The following is a 27,078-nucleotide window of genomic DNA, read 5'->3' as shown; positions in this document are numbered from 1 at the left end:
ATTGGACTTTATGAATTCCAAGTTTCTAAGCCATAATCCAACCAAATACTTGATGATTACTGGTACTTTTATGCATAGTTCTCCACTTGAGCCCTAAGAAACCTATTCTACAACTTTATAACTCAAAACTCTGACAGACCATGGAGAAACATCAAATTAGCTAAAAGAAATAAAGTAATTTCTTAAACTTGACACATGACCCAAGCCACCAGTATTTTAAAAGGCCATTGCAGTGTGCAGGTGGTAAAGGAAATGCAGTGTATGTGCAATTGGTATTTTTGAAACGTGTTAAAAGTAAGTAAATACTTGAAATACATCAACAAATAATAACATCAACTTTAATAACAGTAGCAGCTCACAGTAAATGTTACTGCTTATTACTTAATACCTAATAGCAATATTTTTAAGATTATTAATAAATTAATAATTGTCAGTGATACCTGCAGTCCAAACCATTTGCCTGAATTCACACTGCAACAATTCCGCATGAGAGTGGGCCATTTATGTGGTCACATAATGCTAAGTTGGTCATATACAGTATATAGGGAATACTGTGTTGTCTAGGGACCATATCCGTGTATATTGCAACATGCAGTGATTTTTAAAACAATGGGAAGCACATTTTCCTTAGATGATCCTAGCACCCTTCTCTTTGGGTCCTTGATAAAATCAAAGTATTTATCATATGCTTTTATCGTGTGCTTTATTCTTTTCTCCTTTACATTGCATTTTGTTGACTTAAACTTTGTAGTTGCTAGGGAAATTAGTTGCATATCTTCGGCTGATGATTGGCTAGGCTTGATCGGGCACCATTGCACTTCTAGCTAGGTGCAGAGTGAATTGCTTCAAGCATGCCTCACCAAGCCTAAACTTGGGTTGGTAATTTTTGAATAGGCCGGAGCTTCTCTCAAACTCAAGGTTTGAAGATCTAGAGGGAGCCTAATTTAGGTTTGAAGATTTGGGACAATAGAGAGGTCGAGAGGGATAGAGTGGAAGGGTCTGCGGTCCCAACAGGTTTTGGGTCTGCTGGGGGGTCATGGTTGGCATGCAGAAGGCTAAGCTATGCTGTTGTATCATATTAATGTATAATTCATACTCAAGGCATGGTAAGATATAGTCTCGATCCTTAGTCTGTACAGCAACAACATGGTGGTTGAGAAGGTTAGATTTTCTGGGGGATAGATGTCACCAGGGCCATTGAGTTGATAGAATCTCCAAAAATTCTCTGTGCCAATTACAGCTATCTCTTATAGAAGGCCAAAAGCTAGTAGCAATAATTAGTAGATTAAACCCCTTTCTCATCATATTTGGATGGTCTATGCTTGTTAGGGCTTGGTCAATTTGTCATGTGGTTGTTTTGTGCTTTTGTTTTCTCTGGATCTATTCCAGGTTTTCTTACATTTCTTACATAACTGTATGACTATATAGCTTTAGAGTCATGAAAACCAAGAAATTTTTATGTATAGATAATATATTGTACATACATACATATAATGTCTAGTACTAACAATGTCTAGTTAATTTGGTTTGAAGCTGGGTTGGGTCAGGCCAATAGTAGCCCATGTGGGGTCCAAAAGAATTTTGGGTCTCAAAAGTTTTTTCCGTCCCAGTCCAAAGCTCAAATGTTTTATGCCCAACCAACCCGAATAAGGCCCAAGTTAACAGGGCCATCCTGGGCCCTTCAACAGCCCTACTTGCACTGATTTGAAGGCATCTTAGGATTCTATGAAGTTTAGGTTTAACAAATGTAAATTCCTGTCTAGGATTTGAGAGTTGCATCACATATGATGTGCCCCCTTCCTCGACTCGACAATAAAATTTCATTTCAATAGTACTGAGTTTTCACTTAGTAGTTGAGCTCCCATAAAAATTTCATTGATTTCTTCTGTTTACTGCACATAAACACTGTGGCTACAACTAATTTTAATATCCTTGTTTAGTATGCATGAATACATGAATAGATGTTTGCTTGTGCTAAAAAGAGCCATTCAGGGAATGAAAAGAAAGAAAAATCTTTGCTAGATGAGCTGCTAATGCGTGTGTAAGATTGTGATGTGTGCATGAGTAGGCTGGGTACATATATATGCTTGTATGTACATGTGCATATATACATATACATACATACATACATGCATATATATATATATATATATATGCATGTATGTATGTATGTATGTACGTACCTGTGTACGCATGTATGTACATGTGCGTGGCACATGATTGGGCAGGGGTGTGTGGGCAGGGGCATGGTTGTGGGTGTGGGTATTGGTGTGGTGTGCATGTGCGTGTGCATAAGTTACAGTCTGAAGCATGCCGGGTACATATTTTTACATTTTGCATTTTGATTATCTCATATTGTTCACATGTTATGTTGTCAGATCATGGAGCCTCCATGGAAAGCATATAATGTTATGAGGAAGATGGATTACCCCTATGAGGCAAGTATCACAGAAGCTTTTATTTTGCCAGTTGTATGAACGAAAATTTCACCTCCTTTAGTTTGTTTTAATCTTCTCCTTCATTTGCCAATGCAGCTTGAGTCATTGAGTAGCATTGCCATAGAAAAGCCAAATGGAGGATTTTATTTCTGTAATGATATTCCCATCAAATGGAAACACTTCTTTTAATGATTAAAACCTCTTCAATTCTCCTTTCCTGTCTCATTTTTGAACACTTTTATCTGTCCTTTTGTTCTGTTTAAAGTACTTATTGACATCATTATGGGTGGGACTTCATTTTTCCATCTTTGCGTCCACTAAAATTAGTCAATAGCTTTGTTTTAGTTTTATTGATCTTTGGATTTCTAAGAACTTCATCCATAATTACTATCTAGAGATCAACCTTATTCTCATCTCACTAATTTACATGTATCATCTGCGCTTCAAGTAGCTTTCACTGCGCCACTTATGACAAGTGGCAGGATCTTGGAAGAGCCCTTGTTGTAGGCACATAATTGTAACATGCTTATTAGTTTAACTATGGCCGCTCATAGTTGTCATTTCTTTCTTATAGACATGACCTGACGGTATTTGTGGTATTTTTCTCAACGTTTGCATAAGCCATGCTTATATTATTTAATTTCTTATAAACCGTTCATCTGTTTTCTTAGTTTGAATGTAGCACCTGTAGTTAACCTTTAGGGCAAACAAACTTATTGGTTATGAGATTATAATTTAATGTCTTCTTTCTTACATAATCCCTCCTGCAACTTGTTATGGTAGCTTGTAAGTTTGACTTCTCTGTAGTTTTTAATACAGTATGCCTCCTTTTCCTTTAAAAGGGTTGCTAACAAAATCAGACACAAAGAAACTGAGACTGGTTGGCTGTTTAGCATAGAAGACAGTATGATGTTTTTTTGTTGCGATCTTGTGCTGCTCCTGTAGAATGTGTCTACTTTTCATTATGGTATTACCTAGTGAGAAAAGTATTCTTTGTTTTTTATATTACAGAAAAATATGCACATAAATTTGTGTTCAGGTCTATAGACATCATGGTTATTTTCTTGGCCATCGGTACAATAGGATGTCTGTAATAAGTCATGTCTTATTAGCTCAGACAATATAAACCAACGTATTTCAAGATATTAGCCTATTAAATATTAATATTTTGCTTGATATTATCAATCAGTTAATTATGTAGTATTATTATTATTTTTAAATTTTTATACTTCATAAACATTAAATCAAATTAAGATGGTGGTTATTTCCACTTTTACTCTATCAGCTGATGTTTCAATGCCTTGGTTGTTATATTTCTGTCAAGATATTGAGTTTCTTGTCTAGTTAAAAATTCTAATCCTTTAATCTAATCCATGATAAGCCAATATCTGGGTTATCATGTTATATCACCGAATGGGATAAGTGAGATCTTTAGAGGTTTAGAGAGTTAGCTGGGCAGGAATATAGACAAAAGCAATATAGTTTGTAATTTCGCATAGGAAGTTACTTTAGGTAGGAGCCTTTGAACATTGATCATTTTTTTCCTTCCTCAGAACATTGTTCATAGCATGAGGGATCCCAAGATTGCAGCCTTCTGGTTAATAACCATGCCTCAAGTTTTGGGAGGATTCAACTATGATGATGATGTCAAGCAGAAAATTTGGTGGGCGTACAAGGTTTGTTTGTTACATTCTTATATGGTCAAGTATGCATCTTTTTTTTTTTTTATTGGCTTTTAGACGTCATTTTTGATTACGAGCCTTGTGCATGTTACATGAGAAGCCATATTTGAACTTACATAAACCAAATTAGAGGTTAACTCACATATTGACATATGCATAAAACCAAAAATTAGCTTGAGCTAGATCTTAATTGCAAGTGGAATCATCCAATCTTTCAAGATACATAAAACCACCAAATTGAACAAGGTTGTCAAATTCACTGAAGGCTCACTTATTCGGGATCTCATTTTTGTTGCCTATCAAACAAAAATCAATCAATAAATAAAGTAAATAAATAAAGGAGACCAATGGAAGATTCTATATTACATATAACCAAAAACTCTTGGGCTTAAATCTAGCTCTACGATAATGCAGCCTGCTAAATAAAGCAGTGTCTAAACTCACAATAAGCCAAATGCACCCTGCTTTTCATAACATAACATAATTTTTATTTGGAACTCTTATAGTATGCTTATATCTATGTAAATATTTAACCGGCCTCGTGATTGTTTGGAGATTCTTAGCAAGTTGTAAGCATGATTTTGAAATTTTTCTTTTCAAATATACATATAACCTCTATATAGGGGGTAAAAGTTGCACACTATCTTTTTTTTTTCCTGTCCTATATTTATTTTCTGTTTTCCACTTAGCGATATGTTATGTATCTACATTTGGAATTCTTTTCTATTTTACATCTTAGGGCCACTTAAAATTTTCCATTTAGTTTTTGTTTTCATTATTAATTTGTGGTCACTCGTGTAAGGAATCTATGCGGTATGATCAACTCCGAGATGCGGTTGCTAAGCGAAAACCTGGTTGGGAGCACCTACAAGATGTGAGTATCGATTTGTTTTTGAGGATTTTACATACTCTTTCAGAAATGTGTAGGGCAAAGCTGGTCTATTGATACAAAAACCATGTATTTTCAAGAAACTGTTTCATCTTCCCCCCTTCTTTTCTTTGAGGTAGTTGTAGCATCATACAATAACTATAGTGCATTCTGCCACTGCTGATATTGGTGAGAGTTTTAGTTGACTAGAACATCATTTGTTAATATTGGTGTTTGATGAAAGCTTTTGCCATTAAAACATTCTTTAGATGAAGTATGCAGTTAAGATTTATCCATAAGCACCGAACACAATTTTTTTGCATATTATTTGGTGTCAATGCAACTCCATTTCCTATGCATTGCTTGTTTAAAAAGATGCATAACCATAACCATAATCATCCAGCCTTTTCCAAAAAGAGACATAATGAACTATATATTAATTGACTTCTCATTTATTTTTCTATTAAGATATTCTTTCAAAGAGAATCATGTAGATTATTTTAGGAAAAGGAAAAAATAACAGAAAATAAGAAAATGAAAAGTAAGGAAATATACTATGGATAAAGTAGATTAAAAGAAAGTATAACTCTTGTGCAGTAATAAACAGGGCTGAAGGAGGACAAAAGCAACCTGAGCTCATTTATATTTGATTAAATATGTCATTATTAAACTTGAAACAATCTGATCACAATGATCCAATGCATTCATGAGATTATCTTATTATCGTCCTACATCCGTCCAAATTATCATTTAATAATTGAATTATTCAGAAGTAAAAATAAATAAATGCATGTTAAACAAATCTATGTGACTAGTGAGGTGTCTAACACTGTCACCGAAAAAAAGGATTGATGAAACTTGTGCTTCACAAGTATCTATGGGATGCTTTAACAAAATCACTCCCCCTCCGACCCTCCCCAGGATCTTCTTTCCTGCTAAATAAATCAGGAACATATTGATGAAAAATATGCTTCAGAAGTGTCTATGGAAGGCTTAAGCGCACAAAAAAAAAACAAAAATCTTTTTCTTCCTTGTACTCCCTTCCATAGGATGAGTGGCTGATGACTCATAGGATCTTCTTTCCTGTCAAGTTAGATTTAAAATTTCAAGAGGACAATGTTTCCTACTTATATAAATAGATATTTTAATTCAAATGGGATTTGGAGGAGTTATTAGAATTTAAAACCTTTAATAAGTGAGATTTAGGAAGTAGAAGGTGAGACATGTGATAGTGGATAATATGATTTAGGGATTTAACCAAACTTTTTGCACAGGCTGTCAGACTGAATAATATTATTGTGATTAAGAGGGATAACTACTGATTTGAATGGTAATTGACAGGCAAAAATTTAGAGCTCCCAATTTTCGTAGTGTAATTTTGGTGGCATATGTAAAAACAAGATCAGTAAAGTAAAAATCAGACCGATCGTCAATGTTCTTTGATCCAAAAGCTCTAGTTTGAGACCCTTGAATTTTTATTTTCCATCAGATATGATAGTTTATTTGCTTCTAAATCATCCACTATTTGGAAGGCAATAGAGAACCAAATTATCTGTTTCACATTGAGTCAGGAATAAAATTGAGCTGTCTGCTAGTGCTGTCTCACATGCTCTTCCATACTCTGCCACATCCAAGAAACTAGTCCAATAAAATATGCTAAATACTTAAATGTTAATTGTTTTTTTCTCGTAATAATATTTTTTGTAGAGCTTCCAACTCTGCTTCTGTAAAATAATTGCGACTATTGACCACTAATGTAGAGTAGATTGGAATTTTCAAGATATTTTTGGGCTCTAAAACACAATTTGGACCTTACTATGGTGGTTAAGATCCAATAAGCTTTTGCCAATGTAACCATAGTTAAAAGTACCAGTTGGCATGGACAATACAACATGCTATGTACCGCTCCAATGCCTTACCAGAACATGGCACTGGGATGCATCTTGTTGCTTGGCATGTGCAATGCTTGTGTATCAAACATTGGCATGGCATCAGACAGCATGATACATACCATTCTACCACTTGGCCAGCACTCACTGGCATGTGATAGCTCAATTTATTAGAACTAACAATGAAGTCATCATCGAATCAATATTTGCAGCTATCACTAGTCCTACGTGTTGGTGAGAATTGAAAAAATGGATTACTTCATAAATATCCCTTTCTACGAATTGATTTCTTCATCAAGATGAGCTTTTCATGAATAAGCTCTTCTTGATTCTGTTAATTTACTATATTCAGGGAAAATATGTTGTTTTGTCTCCTTCATTTGGGATGGCGGTTGGGGTTGGGGGAAGGGGGATGGGGACTTTATCGTACTTTGCTCTAAAGCCCAAGCCTTAAATTGATCCTTATGCTGCTGTAAGACGAAAATCAATCAATCTGGTGATTCATTGTGAAGCATAAATGATCTAAGTTAAGTAATGAAAAGATTTAAGCATCATAGCACTAATATAAATTCTAACAAAGAAAGTCAATGACTAGTGAGAGATCAAAATAAGGTCATCAGAAATAAGGAAATTTTGAATTTTGGGATCATAAGTGTCCGACTTGTTTCCTTTTTTTTCTTGACAGAAATGTTAGGCTCAATAGAGCCTAAAAATTTGATTAAGGCTAAAGAGCATAAATATCAGATTTGAAGTATTAAGACTAAAATTCTGAAATGTAAAGAGCATGCTTTAATTAGATAGATGCCATTGACCAGGTAAAGAGAGAGAACTGTTGTTGCAGAAGACATCCCATAAGTATGTATGCATGTGCAGAAGATTAGTGTGTGTATGGGGGAGGGTGCATACATTTTGCTTGCATGCATGTGAAATATAAAAACCTAGAAAATTAGAATCAAATTATGGTGATTGTGACTATGTTTGAGTATGGTTCAGTGATTGCTGAACCAACCCGAACTAGACGATTTGGCTTGTACCAAACCGTATTGCTGGTTTGGGACAGTTTAGTCACTCAGATCGGTTTGTATATAAAATCCATCCACTCCCCACCCATTAGATGGTTTGAGAGCCTTCGAGGTTCTCTCGTTTGCTCGCTCATCGGACACTGCCTCCGATGGTACTGATGCCGCCAGATGCTGGTTGTCATCGGTAAGTAGAAGGTGAGACATGTGATAGTGGATAATATGATTTAGGGATTTAACCAAACTTTTTGCACAGGCTGTCAGACTGAATAATATTATTGTGATTAAGAGGGATAACTACTGATTTGAATGGTAATTGACAGGCAAAAATTTAGAGCTCCCAATTTTCGTAGTGTAATTTTGGTGGCATATGTAAAAACAAGATCAGTAAAGTAAAAATCAGACCGACCGTCAATGTTCTTTGATCCAAAAGCTCTAGTTTGAGACCCTTGAATTTTTATTTTCCATCAGATATGATAGTTTATTTGCTTCTAAATCATCCACTATTTGGAAGGCAATAGAGAACCAAATTATCTGTTTCACATTGAGTCAGGAATAAAATTGAGCTGTCTGCTAGTGCTGTCTCACATGCTCTTCCATACTCTGCCACATCCAAGAAACTAGTCCAATAAAATATGCTAAATACTTAAATGTTAATTGTTTTTTTCTCGTAATAATATTTTTTGTAGAGCTTCCAACTCTGCTTCTGTAAAATAATTGCGACTATTGACCACTAATGTAGAGTAGATTGGAATTTTCAAGATATTTTTGGGCTCTAAAACACAATTTGGACCTTACTATGGTGGTTAAGATCCAATAAGCTTTTGCCAATGTAACCATAGTTAAAAGTACCAGTTGGCATGGACAATACAACATGCTATGTACCGCTCCAATGCCTTACCAGAACATGGCACTGGGATGCATCTTGTTGCTTGGCATGTGCAATGCTTGTGTATCAAACATTGGCATGGCATCAGACAGCATGATACATACCATTCTACCACTTGGCCAGCACTCACTGGCATGTGATAGCTCAATTTATTAGAACTAACAATGAAGTCATCATCGAATCAATATTTGCAGCTATCACTAGTCCTACGTGTTGGTGAGAATTGAAAAAATGGATTACTTCATAAATATCCCTTTCTACGAATTGATTTCTTCATCAAGATGAGCTTTTCATGAATAAGCTCTTCTTGATTCTGTTAATTTACTATATTCAGGGAAAATATGTTGTTTTGTCTCCTTCATTTGGGATGGCGGTTGGGGTTGGGGGAAGGGGGATGGGGACTTTATCGTACTTTGCTCTAAAGCCCAAGCCTTAAATTGATCCTTATGCTGCTGTAAGACGAAAATCAATCAATCTGGTGATTCATTGTGAAGCATAAATGATCTAAGTTAAGTAATGAAAAGATTTAAGCATCATAGCACTAATATAAATTCTAACAAAGAAAGTCAATGACTAGTGAGAGATCAAAATAAGGTCATCAGAAATAAGGAAATTTTGAATTTTGGGATCATAAGTGTCCGACTTGTTTCCTTTTTTTTCTTGACAGAAATGTTAGGCTCAATAGAGCCTAAAAATTTGATTAAGGCTAAAGAGCATAAATATCAGATTTGAAGTATTAAGACTAAAATTCTGAAATGTAAAGAGCATGCTTTAATTAGATAGATGCCATTGACCAGGTAAAGAGAGAGAACTGTTGTTGCAGAAGACATCCCATAAGTATGTATGCATGTGCAGAAGATTAGTGTGTGTATGGGGGAGGGTGCATACATTTTGCTTGCATGCATGTGAAATATAAAAACCTAGAAAATTAGAATCAAATTATGGTGATTGTGACTATGTTTGAGTATGGTTCAGTGATTGCTGAACCAACCCGAACTAGACGATTTGGCTTGTACCAAACCGTATTGCTGGTTTGGGACAGTTTAGTCACTCAGATCGGTTTGTATATAAAATCCATCCACTCCCCACCCATTAGATGGTTTGAGAGCCTTCGAGGTTCTCTCGTTTGCTCGCTCATCGGACACTGCCTCCGATGGTACTGATGCCGCCAGATGCTGGTTGTCATCGGTAAGTCCCCTCCCCCGCCCCCCCCCCCCCCCCCCCCCCCCCGCTAAGCTAGGTTAGAGTAAAAGGACCCCCCTCCTATCCTCGAGAGCTTTTGAGGGCTCTCTCACTTGCTCAAGGTAAGCTCCCCTCTCTCTCTCTCTTGGTCCCTATCCCCATCACGAAGCCTTGGCCCCTTTCTCTCATTGGATTTGAATGCCCTCTTGATCTGGACACTGATTGTGAAGCCTCAGGGTTGCTTTGAGCCCTCTCTGTTATCGGATGCCTCCTTGTCGTCGCAAAGCTCTTGCGAAGCTGCTTCGACTCTCAAATGAGTCCAAAGGTCTTGGTTGCTCTCTTCCTCCCTCTCCTCCTTCCTCCCATCTGTTTCCCTCTCTTTTTCCCTCTTCTCCCTCTCCCCTCCCCTGTTTTGGTGCACCTGGAACGGCATGCTACAGACCTGTATTGTGCCGAATCGGTCACCAACTGATATGAGTCTTGGTATGGTTCGGCAGACCTTGGTGTGGGTTTTCCTATGTATCCATAGACCCCTCCCATAACAAATAATCTTACTAGTAAATCTGCTGGAGAAAGATCTTTCCTCTTGTTAAACAAGAAGCCAAAGGATCTATATACATCTGAGTGAAAATAAGAATCTTTCATATTCATAATATCAGGCAGTTCATCGGGTTCTATTTTAATCTTTGAATTCAAATAATACATGAAAGTGTACGTTCTACTTGAAGGAAGGGCCAATCTTTTAAGTTGAACCGGTTCATTGATGAATTGTGTGCAGTGAATATTTACAGATTCTTTTCTTTGTTCTAATTTCTTTTTTTTTCATTGATGAATTGTGTGCAGTGAAAGTTCACCTCTATTTACAGATTCTTTTCTTTGTTCTAATTTCTTTTTTTCCCCCTTATATTTTTGTGCTGCCAAATCAATATAAATTTTCTTGACTGCTGTTTGAATGAGGTTTTAATGTTCTTAAGAAACGTACACAACAATGTCGAATTGTCCAATTATGGGAATGACTCCGTATCTGAGTTTTTTTTTTTTTTTTTTAAATTAAAATCTTACAGGCCCTCATCTCTTTAGATCCAATCCGTGCAAGGGATGATCCAGTTATCGTGAAAAACATTCCCTTTTACAAGGCAAAGAAAGAGCTAGAGGGAGAAGTAATGAAGCTTGATGTCCCACCTCGACCTCATAATTGGGGGGTAAGAATTAGATCTTCTATTTGTTATAGTGATGCTAAGTTCCTAGGCCCTGCTTTTGTAGGACAGTCAGATGCAGTTTGATCTTTCTTTTGTATTTTAATGTTCAGAGATCATCCATTACTTTTCAAATTTCTATGAGGCATGCAATTTCTTGGCATTCTATTTTCTTTGAACATATTTGATTTATTTATTTTATCTTATTTTCTTTCAACAAAGTTAGATGATAACCTTGATCTGTCTATGGCAGAACTGTCACTAAACAGCACTTTATGTGAAAACCATGAGATTTAGGTATCTAGAATGCTGACTTCCCTTAACTTTTAAAAACCAAAGTTTCCGTAATATGTTATTAATTCTTCTATTTGTTATAGTGATGCAAAGTTCTTAGGCCCTGCTTTAGTAGGACAGTCAGATGCAGCTTGATCTTTCTTTTGTATTTTAATGTTCATAGATCATCCATTACTTCTCAAATTTCTATGAGGCATGTAGTTTCTGGCATTCTATTTTCTTTGAACATATTTGATTTATTTATTTTATCTTATTTTCTTTCAACAAAGTTAGATGATAACCTCGATCAATCTATGGCAGAACTATCACTAAACAGCACTTTATGTGAAAACCATGAGATTTAGGTATCTAGAATGCTGAGTTCCCTTAACTTTTAAAAACCAAAGTTTCCTTAATATGTTATTAATTCTTCACTTTGTTATAGTGATGCAAAGTTCTTAGGCCCTGCTTTAGTAGGACAGTCAGATGCAGCTTGATCTTTCTTTTGTATTTTAATGTTCATAGATCATCCATTACTTCTCAAATTTCTATGAGGCATGCAGTTTCTGGCATTCTATTTTCTTTGAACATATTTGATTTATTTATTTTATCTTATTTTCTTTCAAAAAAGTTAGATGATAATCTCAATCAGTCTATGGCAGAACTGTGACTAAACAGCACTTTATGTGAAAACCATGAAATTTAGGTATCTAGAATGCTGACTTCCCTTAACTTTTAAAAACCGAAGTTTCCTTAATATGTTATTAATTCTTCACTTTGTTATAGTGATGCAAAGTTCTTAGGCCCTGCTTTAGTAGGACAGTCAGATGCAGCTTGATCTTTCTTTTGTATTTTAATGTTCATAGATCATCCATTACTTCTCAAATTTCTATGAGGCATGCAGTTTCTGGCATTCTATTTTCTTTGAACATATTTGATTTATTTATTTTATCTTATTTTCTTTCAAAAAAGTTAGATGATAATCTCAATCAGTCTATGGCAGAACTGTGACTAAACAGCACTTTATGTGAAAACCATGAAATTTAGGTATCTAGAATGCTGACTTCCCTTAACTTTTAAAAACCAAAATTTCCTTAATATGTTATTAACTATATAATCAACTTGAAAAATCTTGTATTATCCTTGGTAGGAAAACATGTAGTAGTTCATACAATTCTTGGAGATGGAATTATACATTCCATGCAGCAGATGTGTAGGAAGATTGCCACCTTCGGTGAGCTGCAGCTTCATGCAAACTCAAACTTGCATTGGTTTAGAACCAACTGGGAATGGCCTGCTACAAATTGGTGGAGGAAGGGAACTAGGTTTGGGATGAATAGGTCGCTTGCTTTTGAACCTAATGACAGGACAAAATTGGAAAGAAATCATGGTTATTGGCAATTGGGATGATAGACCTGCTAAAGTTTAGAAATAGGAGCTAGCGTTAGGAAGAATGTTTTTAGGATTTTGAGGCTAAGAAAATTCATGTTGACCCAAAATTAAAATTTCAGGCAATTATTCAGTTTTTTACAAAATACAGGATTTTAAGTTCTAGCTTTGTCAATATTGTCAACTATGTAAGTGGCATTCATATCAGATTGCATGTGTAAATAAAGAAAATAGCTGTTGCTATCTAGTACATTAAAGTGAATACTAGAAAAACCAGAAATAAGTAAAATAAAGAGAGAACAGTGGGGAAAATATAGCACAAGAGAGAGAAAGCACTAGGGGATGAATCTGCCCCAAAAATAAAACATTCTCTCTCTCCTTAGATTATATTCTTTCATCTTTTATTCTACCTCAAACCTTTGATTAAACTCTCCACTTCTTTTTTTCTCCTTCATGCCTGAGTGAATGCTTTTGGAAACCCTGCAACCAGGAGCCTATGATGACATGATAGGTTAAGGCTAAGGATCAGAAGTGCTACATGTCTGATTAGTGTTTGACAGATTTCTTCAGTGAAGACAAATATACACAAAGCGATTGTATATTTTTACTATGATGCATTGAAGAAAAATGGGCAATAGTTGTAAACTGCACGTTGTGCCATGAATTGGATGTACTATGTGTCTACCTTATTTTTTATTGCAGGCTATCTAGCTTGCCATTTACAAATATTAATTTCTTCTGTTTATATTTCACGTTCAGCTTTATATATTCTTTCATTTAAGAAGTGCAAAGCACTTGTCAAGATTGCTTTTTCAAATATTTCATGGCAGCTAACTTTTTCCCCTGAATTTTTCAAATAATTTTATTGACCTTGTTTTTTTTGGTTCATCATTCTTATATCTTGAACCCTGCTAATGGTAGTCCCAGGCTTAAATGGAAAAGGTGGAACATTGAGGTTTGGTGGCTGCCAATTGTGAAGAAACCAAACTGTGAAACTATGTACTCTGATTTTATTATTGTTGGATTTTGCTTTTGAAGGATGCATCCAACATAATGCATTTGCGATGTGAAAAGTAGGGAATATGAAAGGTTATTAAAGTTGATGCTGCATGAAGGGGATGGCTTTGATCATGATAAAATTAATCATTTAATATGTTAATATAGGTCGCATGCACTTCTACATGGATGCACAATTTAATATTTAGATCCCAGGTTAAATCTTTGAAATTTTGATATGGAGCTTTTCCAGGAATTGGACCTTCCACTAAATGCATCTTCATGGACTGAGGAGGATATGAAAGATCCAAGGAAGTTATTAGAGATGACAACCCTTCTAAATGCCCAAAGAGAAATCGCAGACAAAATACTGGATGCACAATGGGAAGCAAAATGGCGCCAAGACAAGGTATGGTTGTATTTCAGGCTTACCTCTGGTCTGAGGTCATGTGCATTTTACTACTGCCTGATTTGCACATTGTTATCTAAGAAATTATAAGCTTTGAAGCAGATGAGGATGTCAGGCAGCATGATCTAGGCTCATTGCCTTCTTGCATGCTTATAAAATTAAGCATTAAGTGCAAGCAATCCATCCATAGACCATATGTACTTACAGTGGCTGAGCTTGGATTTTAAACCGGAAGGTGGGCGGGCCATGGGTGCGTTGTTCGTCAAGCAATATGCTAGCAATATTCTGATACAAATTATCTAGTGCTAGTACTATGATAGAGATCAGAAAAAAATAACAGATTACTAATGAAAACAGATCACAAAGAAAATAAAAAGAGAACCAAGGGAAAAAGGAAAATCGTAAAAAACAAAGATCGCATTAAAAAAAAAAACTCTGTTATGTGGAACTTGGAGAACTCTTCTCCTCCTCCTATTTCATGTGACAGAAATCAGAAAGAGAAAAGCAACTTAAGCGACCAAATATCAGAAGACCAGGAAAAATAAACTGAAAAACAGTGGACAAAAAAGAAAGACTCAAGTCATGTGGGCTATTGGGTGGGTGCTTTGAGGAAGCGTCTCCTTTTCTCCTATAGAGATTTGTATAGAGTAGGAAACTTTGGCTGGAGCTTTTTTGCTTGTTTCTCTCCGGGGAAGGGTCTATTGTTGGAAGAGGTTGTTTGGAACAGCCTTTGAGATTTCATCAGAAAGTTGAGGGTTATTGAGTGGAAGAGGGTGCCACCTTTACTCTAATTATCTTAACTATTGATCTAGCAGATGGATGGCTAAGACTGTAATAAATTACCATCAATCTAGTTTGGAAACAGTGGTAACCCACTCCATATCTCAATGAAACAATCCCAACAGAAGTCCCAGAATTTTTGGAAATAGTTACTCAATTACTCAATGCATGGCGGGTCCGAATTTATGGTGTTAACCTCCCACACATCTTATGTACTCCGATATTTTTTTTAAGTTTGGAGGGGTGGGGAGGGGAAGGGAAGGGCCTCTGCCTGGACTCGTGGCTCTGCCTTTGTGCACTCTCTTTTTCTTCTTTCTGTGGCTAAAGACGACCACTAGTCAACTTTGAAACATTTTTCTAATGTTCTAATCATATATCTGAGTTTATGAATCCTTTTTCTTTTTTGGATATTAAAGCACTATATTATGTGAAAGTAGGTTAAATATACTTTTTTAAAAGTTATATAGAGCAAGTAATGCCTGAGATGGAATTAAAAATAGGAGAGGGGAGGAAGATATTCAGTTCTGCTCGATCCCAGTCAAGAATCAAGATTGTGAGAGAAGCATAAGCAACTCAAAAGGATCTGGATGGAAGTGCAGAAAAGGATGTCAATGTGCTCTACTCTAGCTACATATATGAAAGAGGATCTATGTATAACATCATTCAGATTGGATGAGTAAAAAAGGATGTAAAGGAAAGAAGAAGATGGAGATTGTTATGGAAACCCCATTAATAGAGAGAAACAGTAGACAACTAATTTAGTAATATTCAAAATTCACCTTACATGGGTGAAAAATCAAGATATCAAAAATATCTAATATATGCTTTTGGTGCTGAAGTACTTGAACAGACTTGGACTTACTACATAAAATTCAACTGAAAAAATCAACACTTCAAGTAAAAAGCTTTGTTCAATTTACTTTGCTGAATATAAAACTCAATCAGTCCTAAGCAACCTACTTTGACTCCCAAGGACTGATATGGGCTTAAATAATTCTAAAATCTTTATAAAGAACAAAGATAAAGTTGCATAAATAAATTATCTAGTGATTCCTGAGACATCTTGTTGGGATCAAATATGTCAAATATGTGCTTCCATGAATAACCCAAAGGTTCTTGATGTCGTGATTTATCCACAATTTGTCTTTCCTATCAGTTTTATGTCCATAAGCTTGATTTGCTCCCACCATATATATGGTTGTAAATAATAACAATAATTAAATTTGCTTGAAGATCCTCTGCATCATAAACTTTGCGAAGGAAGATCCATCCCCTGAATTTGAATGGAAGGATAGGCTTTCTTGATCCAATATATATTAGTTAATTCCTAGGATTTTGCTTGTCAGATGTGATTATTCTTGCATTGATTTTTGGTAAAAGAAAAACAAACTTGCATGGTAAAGCAACTACGCAAACTTACTCTAACCTCGTCTACAAAACTGTCATACATTTTTTTGTGTTTTCTTTGATATTTGAGTATTGGAACAATAATCTATTGGTAACAGAATTATGTTTCAGAGAATTATACTGATTTTGGTAATAAAATTTTACCAGTGACCTTGGTCCTCCAACAAGGATTTCCTATCCATACGCTCTCTATCATCTCTCTCTCTCTGTGTGTCAGCAAGTTTAAAATTCTCAGGGTCAAGAGCCATTTACTTGAGACTGGTGCACAACTTAGTGATTCTGAATTTTCAAGATCATGTGCAGACTCTGTAGTAACCGACCAGCTGATCATCATATGAATTTTATTGCTGTAGCATGCTGGACATTCCTTTCTTCAAACCTGTAGAAAGCTTTCTGAAATAGTGCAGTGGCCTCAACCTGAGAACGTATGGTGTATTCCAGAGCTTTTAGGGACCAAATAAATGAAATTATCCTTCAGACGCCTCTATGGAATATCGTTTCTTTCTTAAAAAGCAATTGTTTTTTTTTGTTTTAAACTGCCCATGCTATGCACAAATGCATGTTGCTGGATTGGCTTCTGCCACTTATCTGCAAATTCGTGCTCTATTCTTATTTGGAGATATCCATCATAGTACAATCTTAGTCATACACACATGCATCTAGATGGGTTGGCAATGTCTTCTCATTGGGGTATGCCGTATGCATGCTTCACATTTTTGTGAAAATCATCAAGTTGTACATTTTATTGTATACATAATAAATAAACATATCCATATACATACACCAATATGCTTACTATACCATTTATGGATATAATATATTTCTGTATATCTGTATGTGCGATCTGTATTGTTAAATGTTGCACTTAAATATATTCATTTCATGCAATTTTAGTTGAATGATCTGTTAAAAGAGAAGGTAGAACCATATGTCCGGAGCATCGACAAAGGTGTTCTTCCCCAATCAATAATTATAAAGTCCCATGATCAAGAAAACAAGGTTTGCATATCTCTCTTTTTATCTAAATAATTTTGTTTGCCATGTCTTATTCCCTTGCCGGTCTTGGTTAAATTTGACGGGACCAAATATGCACCTTATTGTTTAAGAATATAGTTAGATTGGCTGCGTGATGTGTTCATTAACTTCTCTTGTCAGTATTTTATTTGCTTGTATGTCTTTTTGTGTAAATTTGAAATTTTATTATACCCTTCACAATTGTTCGTTGCATTGTTCCTTTTCTGCAATGAAATGAAGCTTATTCCATTTAGTTTGCATTGATGATGTTAGAAAGTCATAAATGAGGCAGCGAAACATATACCCAACTAATTTACATTGTCCCAAGAGCACGACAAGAGGGTGGGCCTTGGTGCAACACTATGGTTGCTCTATTGTGACCTGGGTGTCATGAATCATGGGGGTAACACTGCGTACATCTGTCCCTCCCCAAAACTTGTAGTGGTGGGAGCCTCCCATACTAGGATGCCCTTTTCCCGAGAGCATGGCACATGTAGAGCTAATTTAAAATCTTCTAGAAATATGTCCAGCGAGCTTCAGAGAAAGGATGTAGGTAGGGGTAGGCAAAAGTATTAACCTTCCTTTTAGAGACCCATCTCCAACTGGGAAACACTGCAAAGAAAATCTTTGATGGTAAAAGGTATTCTTTAGCAAAGAGGAGCAGTTGGGATAGCTGGAGCTTTTTCATACCTGTTCATGTCAGAAACTGAAAGTTGGAGAGCTAGTAACAATTTGTATGTTGAATCTGCATGAAGCTAGTTGGTTGCTAATAGAGTTGTAGTTGCTTAATTAATAAATGACATCTGTTTAACTGGTAAGTCACTTAAGAAAATAAGGGTCTGCATTTTTAATACAACCCTAAAATACCTTTTTTTAAGAAATATGTTTCTACCTGCAGGAGTTTCCGAGACTGCAGATTAAGGTTTGTTTCCTATTGATTTTATAACTTTATTACTTACCAAGGACTTTTTTTATATTTTTTTGAGTGGGGCGGGGGGCGGCTAGGTCTAGTTTTATATGGCAACTATGCTTGTTCTTTATTTATTTTCGCATTGGTTTCAAATTTTCTAGATTGAGAAACTTTCTTAGAGATTAATGTGATCCATAACTTCCTCGGTGTTATGCTATCAAGCCTTTGCGAGCCTAGTGAAAAAATCGTTCTTGTTTGGATATTTCTAGTTATCCTTTATCTATGTCATGGGCGAGGAAGAAAACTTTCATAGCCTTTCTTGGGAATCCATTGAAGAGATTTTTACCAGACTCTTGAAACTATATGCAGGATCAGCTTGAAGAAATGACTTTTTAGAAGTTTTGTACCTCAAATTTTGGTCCTGAAGAAAAAAAAAATCTGTTCCATGGTTTAAAAACGAAGTTTTGATTGGCTTTGTGGAGTCTTGGTTTTGGTAGCTTCCCTCCAAGTTTTAGCATTCCAGACATAAAAATTTAGAAAAAGTATAACAATAAAGAAGCAAAGTGAAGTCGTTACACAACAGTCAGAATATTTTATGCTAGGTTCTTTGTTGTTTTCGATAGTTTAAGATTGAAGTTAAATATTGTATAAAAACAAATTTCACAAATTAGACTGTAGTTTGTAATGTGAATATATATATATATATATATATATATATATATATATATATATATATATATATATATCTTCAAACTTTAGTTTGAAAATTCATCATCTAGCAATTTTGGAGCATTTTTTCAGTGCCTAGTGCGTTTAATTCTTTTTCTTCATAATTCCTTTAGTATAGTTTACAACTAGTGAATTTGAGCATTTCTGTCTCATATTTTTAAGGTTAACTGACTGTTTAATTAAATGCATGAATTGTAGAATGATATTTATTTTATATAAGACATGATTCCATTACCATGAATGATGGTGGCTTCTTTTTAGTTGTTTTTGTTATTTTTTGTGAAGTACCATAATAAGGTCCTTTTCGGAGGCTTTGACCCATCAAGGGCTAATCTGTCATGTGCCCCTCTTTTAACTCAATAAAAGAAAACCAAAAAATGAGACTATATAGCCTATGTACTTAAAAAGATGGAGAAATAATCCTAATATGATAATAAACTACAAAATGAAACTTATTTAAAGTATTCATGTTCAATTTCAGTTAGTTTTGGCTGTGGCTAACTGGAACTACCAAAGTTGAATCAAAATAGGTGATTTTTAGTCAAAATTGATTGAAACCTGAAACTAGGGGCCAGTTTTGGTTTGGTCTCTGCTAGAATTGTTCCATTTCTTCTGCAACAGGTCGGCTTCAACTGAAATTTGATACTTTGCTCTGTTAAACTGGATTGCTACAAGATGAGGATTTAATTGGCAAGTTTGTGGTTGGTAGCTTCATGGTGGAACAGTTTCTAGTGAAATGTTCCTAGGACTTATCCAAGGCCAATTACAACATGCAAAACATATTTTAAACTATGAAATGAGACCTTGATGCCGTGATGTTCAACAATTCCATAACTTAGAGAACAGAGAATGTGAAGGTCACCTGGTTAGGTGGCAGGGTTGCTTTTCCCACAAGATATTATTTGCTTTGTCTCAACAAAATGTCATGATTTCAAGTATAATTTTATGTTGAATGTATGTCTGAAGGTTCAATTCTTAAGATAATTTGTTATAGACTGATCCTGGACTGAGCATGTTTCTATGGAGGATATATTGCTTGGAACATCTGATTGGCTGGCCGAACTAACTGGTAAAGCAGAATCTGGTGGATTAGTGTTGAGAATTTCACTACTTTTCAGTCCTTAGATGGAAAGGCAGTTAAAACATTCAGTTCCCATTTAGGCCATGGTATTTGCTCATTATGTACTTTGTATTAAGCATATAAGAACTATGCAATTAAGACAATTCATTTTAGACAAAACAATCACCAGTGGTATTAATGATGATAAGAAATTTCAGGCCTGCTATAGTCATTACCTTGGTAATATTATCTATGGAGACATGAGTTTATTCAAGCCCCAGCCAAGTAATGCTTTCCAGTCTAATACTCAAGTTGAACAAGAAGATTGTCGACACTTCATGAGCTGTGTTGGATTTTAAGTGAAGAGGCTTGATATTGGTTCATCTTGTAAGTACTCAAAATGATGACACTCAATTTTTGCAGGTTGTCCTAATTGAAGTTCTATATTGAAATCCCATATGGAGAATAGAAATCTGGCAAACTGAGATATAGTTGTTATAGATCATAATGAAATAACAATTTTTTTTTTTTTTTTATATACATCCACCTCCTTTACTTGTTTTTTTGGTGGTTGGGGGAGGGGAGAGGCATTTTCTATCCAAGAAATGAAAATTTTTATATAGGACAGGAAGTTGGTGCAGTGCTTGAGTGTTGATTTAAGAGTTTTGGCTTGTTATTCGTATTATGTTTGATGCTTGTGATCTCTCCTGCATCATCTTCATGATTCAAGACTGGGACCTTTTATATATAGTTCTTTGCTTGCTTTTTGGTACTATGTCCGTATCACCTTCATGCAAACAAAAAAGTTCGATATGATTATTTTCTCTCAATATTTTAATATGGACAATATCCTATGGCTGCATTGTTCATAAATAAACTTATGAGGTAGTTGAAAATTTCTGTAATTATTAATATGTTTCTCATATATATCAGAAGAAGACCACGCGGCGAAGATGGTGGTTCTTCTAAAAAAGAGGTAAAGGCAGTCACACGAGCAACTTGTTGCCTCTTGGATTTATTGTTGTATTGTCGGAGCCTTATGGCTCACATGACCCTGTAATTGTGAGGCAGAAAGTGCTGCTTTTGTTTTTCCTTTTTTCTTTTCATTTTTTGGCCCATCTACATGTTATGAAACATGCTTATATCTGTCATTCAGGCAGTTGAAAATTAGATGTTGATTTGTGTTGTCGGTTCCCCGTTTCGTGTTGGTTTTGGGCCGGGATTCTTGTTTTCTCAGCCGGCCAATCAATTTTTGATAGGGATGTAAAGCTTAGTGGATTGCACAGGTTTTTGGCCTTCGCAAGTGCTAGACCCATCCGGTATTTCAAAATGGGGATATTTCCAGAAGTCAAATACTTATTTGTTGTTTAGGACGGCCTTATCTATAAAATTCTTTAGCATTCCAGGATGAAATTTACACTTGAACTTTCTTACATACTTAAGAGAAAACGGGTATCATTAAATTCCTTCATTGGCGCATATTTTATCCTTTGGCAGTCTTTTGTATTTTGGATGGGTGTGGAGTTAGGTTGAGCGGGATGGCGTACCGTGTCTATTTGAAACCAACGTTCTTTTCCTGGTAACAGTCAATTTTATGAGAAATTCCTTGATTTTCTTTATTTGTTCAATTACTTCTTTGGTTGGACGTTCTCTTCTAGGTCTGCAGAGGATCATCTGACTTTATTGTTCTGCATTAGCGTCCAATGCTCAATCGTAACACTATCCTGATTTTAACCCAACGTTTTCATCCGTTTTAATTCTATCAAATTGTAAAACTGGTTAATCCAGACCAATGCTTGAAGATCAGAAATGAAAGTTGAGCAGCCATAGCTTGTCTGTATCCGTGATGGAAATCTCAAAGATATCGATGCAAACGTAGCGAGAGATAGGATAAGAAGTTCCATAATCTATGGGATTCCCGTCGATGCGGCAATGGCAATTGGTAGAAACCGAATCCTTCATACCCGCCCGCTCACGCATACTTCCTAGGTTTCAAGTACTGCGTCCGTCCCCTTATTTTGTCCTTTCGAAACCAGGCGATCCATGTCTCAATACTTGGGATGCTAGGTCTTCCATTCCATCCATGCCCACTTCCTGCCTAATTTTATTTCGATATTCATGATAGGGATTTTTATTTTGGATATTTAAAATATTGATGCATAAAATTCATAAAGAAGAATTATTATTTTTTGGTTGTTGTTGTTGGGGTTGGGGGGAGGAGCAAGGAGATAAGAACCAGCTACAGCTGGGTCTTCTTATTACAATCGCATAAAACAATACATTGCGGCAATATGAGTATCAAGGTAGGGCTAGAAACAAATTTAATAGCGTAGAATATGACCGTAAGTAATGAAAGTTCACGGGGAGGAGGAAAGAAGGGACGTCTAAATGGACGACAGCCATACAAAACATACTTGATAACCAATGCAGCCCCCAGGTATCATCCTCTTGCTCGTTGCTTGTTTCCTTCCTTCTTCTCCTCCCTTTCGCTTGGAGTCGGTGCTCAGTTGAAGATCCTCTGGCACTGGGTGATGACGCTGCAGCCACGGCGGTATGGGTTGGCGCGGTTCCCCCTGGAGCAGTTGTAGTAGGACCGGCCTCGGCGGCTGCATGGGACTCGGTTCTTGGAGAGCGCGCCGTAGCTGATAAACCTGACGCCGGCTCTCGCCAGGCCACGCCGGCTGATCCCGGTCTCCGTCTCCATCTCCTCGTCCTCGTCGCTGCACTGGCCGAGGAGACCGTCGCACGTGCCATCCCCCCGGGCGGCAATGAAGTCCGCGAGGCCCACCGGGACCTCGGAGCCCACGGCGTTGAGAGCCGACGACTTGCTGACGCAGGCGGCCACCAGCAGCAGGAGGAGGAATGCGAGGCGCGGAGCCATGCAGAAGGAGGAATGCTAGGACCGAAGAAAGGCAGTGGGGGTGGTGGCTGTTTTCTTTGCTTCTTCTCTTCTCTTATTGGGTGTCGGATTTTTTGGTTAGGTATAGGATGGCCTGGTCCCTTCCCTTCGGTGGGGGAGGGGGAGAGATGAAGGGAGCGGGAGATAGGAAGAGAAATGGGTGGAGCGGTTGTGGGTTTTGGAGAGCGAAAAAATGGTGGGTTTTGGTTCAGGGGGGCCGTTCGGGCCGGGATGCCTCCCATCTGTAGGGGGTCTTGCACCTTGCTAACCGCCAGTAGCTATTTTTGCCGCCTACATTGCACGCCTTCAATTACCAAATGCTATATTCGGCTGTTTGTTTCGAAAACCGCTTATTTGGCCCGGATTCCTGATCATTTGATTACGTCCGCTGCTCAAGGCGGGCAAACTCGCAAGAACAAGTAGTATAAATAGTATAGGACATGCAACACAGAGTATCATATACATACACATCCGGATTCATGCATATCTAATTTGTTGGGGGGAAAAATGGACCACCCCACAAATACAATTAAAGCACCCAAATCCGATAGCAAGGCCGAGCTCATGCAGGCTGCCGAGCTCATCCAGGCTGCCGAACTCAGAAAGGCGAGCACAGAAGGCTGCCGAGATCATCCAGGCCGAGCTCAGAAGGCCGAGCACAGAAGGCTGCCGAGCTCAAAAGACTGCCGAGCTTAGAAGGCCGAGCACAGAAGGCTGTCGAGCTCAGAAGGCCGAGCACAGAAGGCCGAGACCAGAAGGCCGAGTTCAAAAGGCTGCCGAGCTCAGAAGGCCGAGCTGACCTCAGAAGGCCGACCTCGTCGTCCACATGCTGCGGCCATGCCCTGCAGCAGCCTCACCGCACCATGCTTTACTTGCTGGCCACGCCACGACATATCAACCAGAGACCATACCCTGCTACGACTGTCAACGCCTCACCATTCCCAAGAATGGACTGCACTGCGCGCCATCTCCTTCCATGATGGGAACGGGCCATCCACGGCAACTCATTACTTCACACGCCCACGTCCAATCGTGACGGTAACCCATTAATTCGCCCAGTCACATCACAGGTAACCCTGCCACTCCCCCTATGAAAAGGGGAACTTCTTCCTCCCGAGGAAGGCTGGAGACTTCTACATACAGTCCCTCTCCTTCTCCAAAATTAAGCCCCCCTCTGACTTAAGCATCGGAGGGCCGGCGCCGGAAACCCCGGCCATCGGCATTTTGCAGGTCTCCCAGAGGATCCGTCCGCCGACGGACCGCCACCCGCCATTCTCGCGCCAGAGCTCCTCCTCCTCAGCCAACGGCCGCCCCCGGGTCCAATTTCCAGCAACAGTTGGCGCTAGAGGAAGGGCCCGAGTCGTGGCCATGAAGCTAAGGAGTAAGGGAGCCTCTAACGCCTCCCGGCATCGCGTACCAAGCCCTGGACACTCAATCCAGAACCCATCACAAAGGCCTCCGGCGGATCCAGTTCCCCAAGTTCAACCAGAGCAGTTCAACCTGCTTGTTCAACAAGTCCAAGCACTCACTGCGGCCGTTCAAGGTCTACAGCAAGCAGAAGACCGACCTCTACTCCCTTCTCACGAGCATGAGTCCTTAGGACGCCGCTCGCGACGTCATTTCTCTGTAGAACGTCGCCACCACCGAAGTTCCCACTGAGCTCGACCCCCAAGCTGGGAGGGCTTGTCACGCATCCATTATCCTAAGAGCTCGCGCCGAAGCCTGACGCCTCGAGTACGAGAGCACCCATCTGAGGCGGGGTCTATCTCATGCCAAGTTGCAACAGGAGCCCCACCCGAGCTCGGCAGAAAAGTCGAGGACTTGGAGCGACAGATACAAATGCTTCAAGACCGAGGCCCAAAGCGAGACGTTGACCTTGACTTTACAACAGAGTCTCCATTCCCTCAATAGATCATGGATGAATCAATCCCCCAGAGGTTCAAGATGCCACAGATTGAGCCATATGATGGCTCATCCGATCCTCTGGATCATTTGCAGAGCTACAAGGCCCTTATGACACTCCAAGGAGCCACAAACGCTCAACTCTGCAAAGCCTTCCCAGCAACTCTCCGCAAGGCAGCTCGTCTTTGGTTCTCTGGATTAAAGCCCAACTCGATTCTCTCCTTTGAACAGCTGGGCAGGCAGCTCGCCACCCATTTTGCCGCTAGCCGGCGTCAGCGCCGGACCTCAGACTCCCTCTTCGCCATCAAGCAGAAGGAGGGAGAATCCTTAAAAGACTACATCAGTCGCTTTACCTCAGCCACATGGGAGGTTCGCGATCTCGACCAGTCAATCGCCATATCGGCATTGAAGACTGGAACTCGGTCCTACAAATTTCCCTTCTCCATCAAGAAGAGCTTCCCCACCGACTTTGTTGAAATGTTGGCTCGAGCTCGCAAGTACGCCAAGGCTGAGGAAGCCATGGCCTCTCGGCGAGAGGCAGCCGAACAACCTGCCAAGATGCAGAAGACGCGCCACGAGGAGTGCTCCCAACCAAGCAGCAGATCCCCCTGGCATGAGAAAGAGCCTCCTTGGCCCAAGAGCCTAGCTCACTCGAGGTCTCCCCTCCAAAAGTTTCAGACATACACTCCCCTCACATCCACCCGAGCAGAGATCTTCATGGAGATTGAGGGTCAAGGCTACCTCCGACCTCCGTGGAGGATGCGACCGATAGAGTCGCGGAAGCACTCGAAAAAGTACTGCCACTTCCACCGAGATCGTGGCCATGATACGGAGGATTGTTACGAGCTCCGTGATGAGAACGAGGCACTTGTCCGTCGAGGTCGGTTGAGTTGTTTTGTCCGTGATCATGCCTACAGGAGAGAGCCTGAGCAACAAAAACTAGTGCCGCGTGAGGAGCGGGACGACAACTGACCTCTCGCGGGCATCAACAATATCATCAGAGGGCGGGCGAGTAGAGGCACTTGAAGCATCGAGCTCGGAAGAAGGAGATTACTCAAAGCATACGTGCACTACGAAAGTCATCTCCTTTTTCGATGAAGACCAAAAGAGTGTTGAGCCCTCTTTATGACGACACTGTAGCTATTTTCCTCATCATTGCAAGGCTTTAAAAAGGATTTTAGTACATAATGAAAGCTCGGCTGATGCCTTATTTTGTATGCCTTCCAAAGGATGAGCGCTCCTCCGACTAGATTCATAGAAGATTCCACCCCAAGAAAGTACTATGAAGTTAAATCCTCTCATGGTCCAGAAGGCCGAGCTCATGCAATCCAAGCCAAGCTTAGAAGGCCGAGCTTAGAAGGCTGCCGAGCACAAAATGCCGAGCTTAGAAGGCCGAGCTCAGAAGGCTGCCGAGCTTAGAAGGCTGCTGAGCACAGAATACCGAGCTCAGAAGGCCGTCGAGCTCCGAAGGCCGCCGAGCTCAGAAGGCCGCCGAGCTCAGAAGGCTGCCGAGCTCCGAAGCCTGAGCTCAGAAGCCCGAATGCAGAACACCTCCTCCAGAAAATCGAGCCAAAGAAAGCTAGTGCTAAGCCAAGTCCTGAGGGACTTCGAAGTTTGGAAGCCATCAAAATATCTCCAAAAGGTACAGGATGCCACTTTGGCTTCAAATAATTCCAATATTTTATCTATTTCCAGGTCGGAGAATCCAAAAAACGATCTACGGGTATCTCTATCTCCAACATCGCCCCGCTCCGAATAAGGACGCACGATCGCCAATGGACGAAGTCCGTCTCCTGTATCTGTCTCCAATGATGCCCCGACTAAGCTCGGGATGCCAATTCAACGACATTCGACGCCATTCGACGACACTCGACGATATTCGACGCCATGTCAACGCCGTTCGACGCCTCCTACGACAACACGCCCAGATCTGAGTGGGGGCACCCTGCTGAGTCGACCATAAGCCAAAGAAGGCTACTGAGTCGACCTGAAGCACTTAACTCCAACTGCATGAGAGGTACACCCTACTTGGCACGCACATCTCCATATATATTTGGCTATATTACAGGATGATCAACGACTGGACTAACCTTCGCCCGAGCCAAAAAGCAGCTCGAACTCGAAAGTCGGGGGTAGTGTTGGGGGGA

The 27,078-nt window shown here is 38.9% G+C and overlaps 3 protein-coding genes across 3 annotated transcripts in view; 2 read left to right on the top strand and 1 right to left on the bottom strand.

Annotated features, from left to right (window-relative positions):
• LOC103710253 overlaps positions 1 to 21,324 on the top strand; it is a 28,699-nt gene extending 7,375 nt beyond the window's left edge. Inside the window, exons 6-12 of the mRNA XM_008795913.4 lie at positions 2,379 to 2,438; positions 3,992 to 4,114; positions 4,923 to 4,994; positions 11,032 to 11,169; positions 14,075 to 14,230; positions 17,312 to 17,416; positions 21,064 to 21,324. Of these exons, the coding sequence (XP_008794135.2) occupies positions 2,379 to 2,438; positions 3,992 to 4,114; positions 4,923 to 4,994; positions 11,032 to 11,169; positions 14,075 to 14,230; positions 17,312 to 17,416; positions 21,064 to 21,099 (690 nt within the window). The 3' untranslated portion in view covers positions 21,100 to 21,324. The remainder of the gene's footprint in view (positions 1 to 2,378; positions 2,439 to 3,991; positions 4,115 to 4,922; positions 4,995 to 11,031; positions 11,170 to 14,074; positions 14,231 to 17,311; positions 17,417 to 21,063) is intronic.
• A 1,309-nt stretch (positions 21,325 to 22,633) lies between these two features.
• Positions 22,634 to 23,011, bottom strand: LOC103710254 (protein RALF-like 22). Its single transcript, XM_008795914.3, has one exon. The coding sequence runs from the start codon at positions 23,009 to 23,011 to the stop codon at positions 22,634 to 22,636; it is 378 nt and encodes a 125-aa protein (XP_008794136.2).
• A 1,932-nt stretch (positions 23,012 to 24,943) lies between these two features.
• LOC120112020 lies at positions 24,944 to 25,903 on the top strand. Its single transcript, XM_039130601.1, has one exon. It carries the CDS (start codon positions 24,944 to 24,946, stop codon positions 25,901 to 25,903), a length of 960 nt encoding a protein of 319 aa, XP_038986529.1.
• Positions 25,904 to 27,078: the final 1,175 nt, after the last annotated feature.

The sequence above is a fragment of the Phoenix dactylifera genome, chromosome 9 (genome assembly GCF_009389715.1).
Source record: "Phoenix dactylifera cultivar Barhee BC4 chromosome 9, palm_55x_up_171113_PBpolish2nd_filt_p, whole genome shotgun sequence".
Lineage (NCBI taxonomy): Eukaryota > Viridiplantae > Streptophyta > Magnoliopsida > Arecales > Arecaceae > Phoenix > Phoenix dactylifera.
This window is presented reverse-complemented; position numbering and strand designations above follow the sequence as displayed.